Below are 1,883 nucleotides of genomic sequence, written 5' to 3'. Positions count from 1 at the left end.
TCTTGTTGAAAACTCAAGGTCTTTTTTTCTTCAAAGTCATCAATCATGCAAAGGGCTGTACTTGTACAAATATCTATCATGTTCCAATCAAAACAAAACTATGCATATCCAGACTAGGTTACAAAAGAAGTGAGAAAACAATATTTCTACCTATCACATAACACAATGAGAGCATTTATGGGGTTCAAACCTGTGCAAGAAATTTGCAAGACCGACGTGCAAGATCTGTGCAGGAAATCTTGCACGGATCTTGCTTAATTAATTTTTTCACAACCCCGCTTGAAAAAACTTCACAAGCTGAATCATTTGGCCTCAAAGCGGGGAACCTTAGGTTAACATACATAAGTCTTAAGTCTGCAAGTTCCGTGCAAGTTCTATGCAAGATGTTAAAAAAACTTGCACAGAACTCTCACGAAAATTGCAAATTTCTTGCACAGGTTTGAACGCCATAATTATACAAAAAAGGATCGGCCAATACAAGACTTCTAGAAACTAGCCATGTTGGTCAGAAAAGGGACAGTACAAGGAGATTGCATCTCTGGGCCATCATCCTCTTGTAATAACCTATCCTCAACAGATCCCATATCATGCGCCTCTGGCATTCCTGAAAAACTGGTTAGGGGGCTTAAACATGACGTTCAACACCATCTTCTTCAGATGTAACCCCTTCCTTTCGTGTTTCAATCTCATTGGGAATTCGATGTGAACTTATTTGAGCGAGTACTGAAATCTGAAAAATTCTCTCAAAACTCTCATTAGATATCACATCAACTTCAAAGTAACAACCATTCTTCTAGATCACCCACCAAGCCTAATACTATCCAAACTAAATTACCACCAAGTATTCCACTTGAAATACTTATGGCAAATAATGAAGTACCTAACATAGGACTAATGGCTTGTGCAAGAGCTCGACACGTCTATCAAAAGACCGTATGATCAACTCCCAAGCGAACTGCAATCTCATGTCTTGAATAATTGAGAGGTGCAAGAGCTCAAGGATAAGAAAGTCATACCTGCATTATCCCATTCAACGTTCCCAAAGATGATGAGCTGGGTGAAAGCATGTTGACAAGCATCATTGGGCACACTAAGATAATCAGATCATCAGCTGCTAGCCGGAAGAGGTTTGATGCACTCAATGTGAATCTCATACGGACCAAAGCACATCACACCTGGACTTCTCATGATCATGATGACTGACATCTACGCCAATGACATGGTGGCAGTGTTGCCTTTGACTTGAGAGATGATGTCATCGTATCAACATCATTTGTAAAGACAACCTCAGAAGAAAAACTGTACTGACTGTGGACTAAGTAGCTGACAATGGGTAGACAAAGGTGTGTGATGGTAAAGGTCGGAACCGACCACTTGTAAAGATTAACCGCTCCAAATCGTCTTTGAAGAGGTGGAAAACGGAAGAGCTGAACAAAGATTAGTCCTACTCCATTCACACTGAGAATGAATCCTATATACAGACACCAATTAATTGATCAGTGATATGATTTTGATGAAGTAGCACACAGAAGAATAGAAGACCTCACCAATCTGGTCAAGCGACATCCCCAGCCCGCCGTTTACCACCTCTGAAGAGATTCAAGAGATTCGCGGGTGATGTCAATTGTACAAGTTCTGCGCTCTTTCAAACAATCGAGAAGAGTAAATGCTCAACTAAACTTGTGTATGCATAAAGTGGAATCACGGCCACCAAGGCACCATTGTAGATGTGAATCATTGTGAACGTCAACATCAGAGTCATGATCGGTACGGTACATAATGACGCGGGTGTGATACGATTGGCCGAGAGGCAGAATCAGCAGTTGACAAGGCTTCGTAACCTTGTGATGGTGTCGGTCTTTGCGTCCCATGTCGTGGCTGCG

General features: G+C 41.5%; 2 protein-coding genes across 2 annotated transcripts in view; both read right to left on the bottom strand.

The window, feature by feature from the left end:
* Window positions 1-625: 625 nt before the first annotated feature.
* On the bottom strand, window positions 626-1,206 carry MELLADRAFT_54351 (uncharacterized protein; the record flags this gene model as incomplete). The annotated part of the gene is made up of 4 exons (XM_007419435.1): window positions 626-730; window positions 807-920; window positions 1,017-1,090; window positions 1,161-1,206. 4 exons carry the CDS (start codon window positions 1,204-1,206, stop codon window positions 626-628), a joined length of 339 nt encoding a protein of 112 aa, XP_007419497.1.
* MELLADRAFT_86514 (uncharacterized protein) overlaps window positions 1,207-1,883 on the bottom strand; it is a gene marked incomplete at both ends in the record, with an annotated part of 2,184 nt that continues 1,507 nt past the window's right edge. Inside the window, 4 exons of the mRNA XM_007419434.1 lie at window positions 1,207-1,241; window positions 1,310-1,323; window positions 1,372-1,471; window positions 1,548-1,589. Of these exons, the coding sequence (XP_007419496.1) occupies window positions 1,207-1,241; window positions 1,310-1,323; window positions 1,372-1,471; window positions 1,548-1,589 (191 nt within the window). The remainder of the gene's footprint in view (window positions 1,242-1,309; window positions 1,324-1,371; window positions 1,472-1,547; window positions 1,590-1,883) is intronic.

Source organism: Melampsora larici-populina (genome assembly GCF_000204055.1).
Source record: "Melampsora larici-populina 98AG31 unplaced genomic scaffold MELLAscaffold_191, whole genome shotgun sequence".
In the NCBI taxonomy this organism is placed as follows: Eukaryota; Fungi; Basidiomycota; class Pucciniomycetes; order Pucciniales; family Melampsoraceae; genus Melampsora; species Melampsora laricis-populina.
Note: the sequence above shows the minus strand (reverse complement) of the source record. Positions and strands in the feature narration are given on the sequence as shown.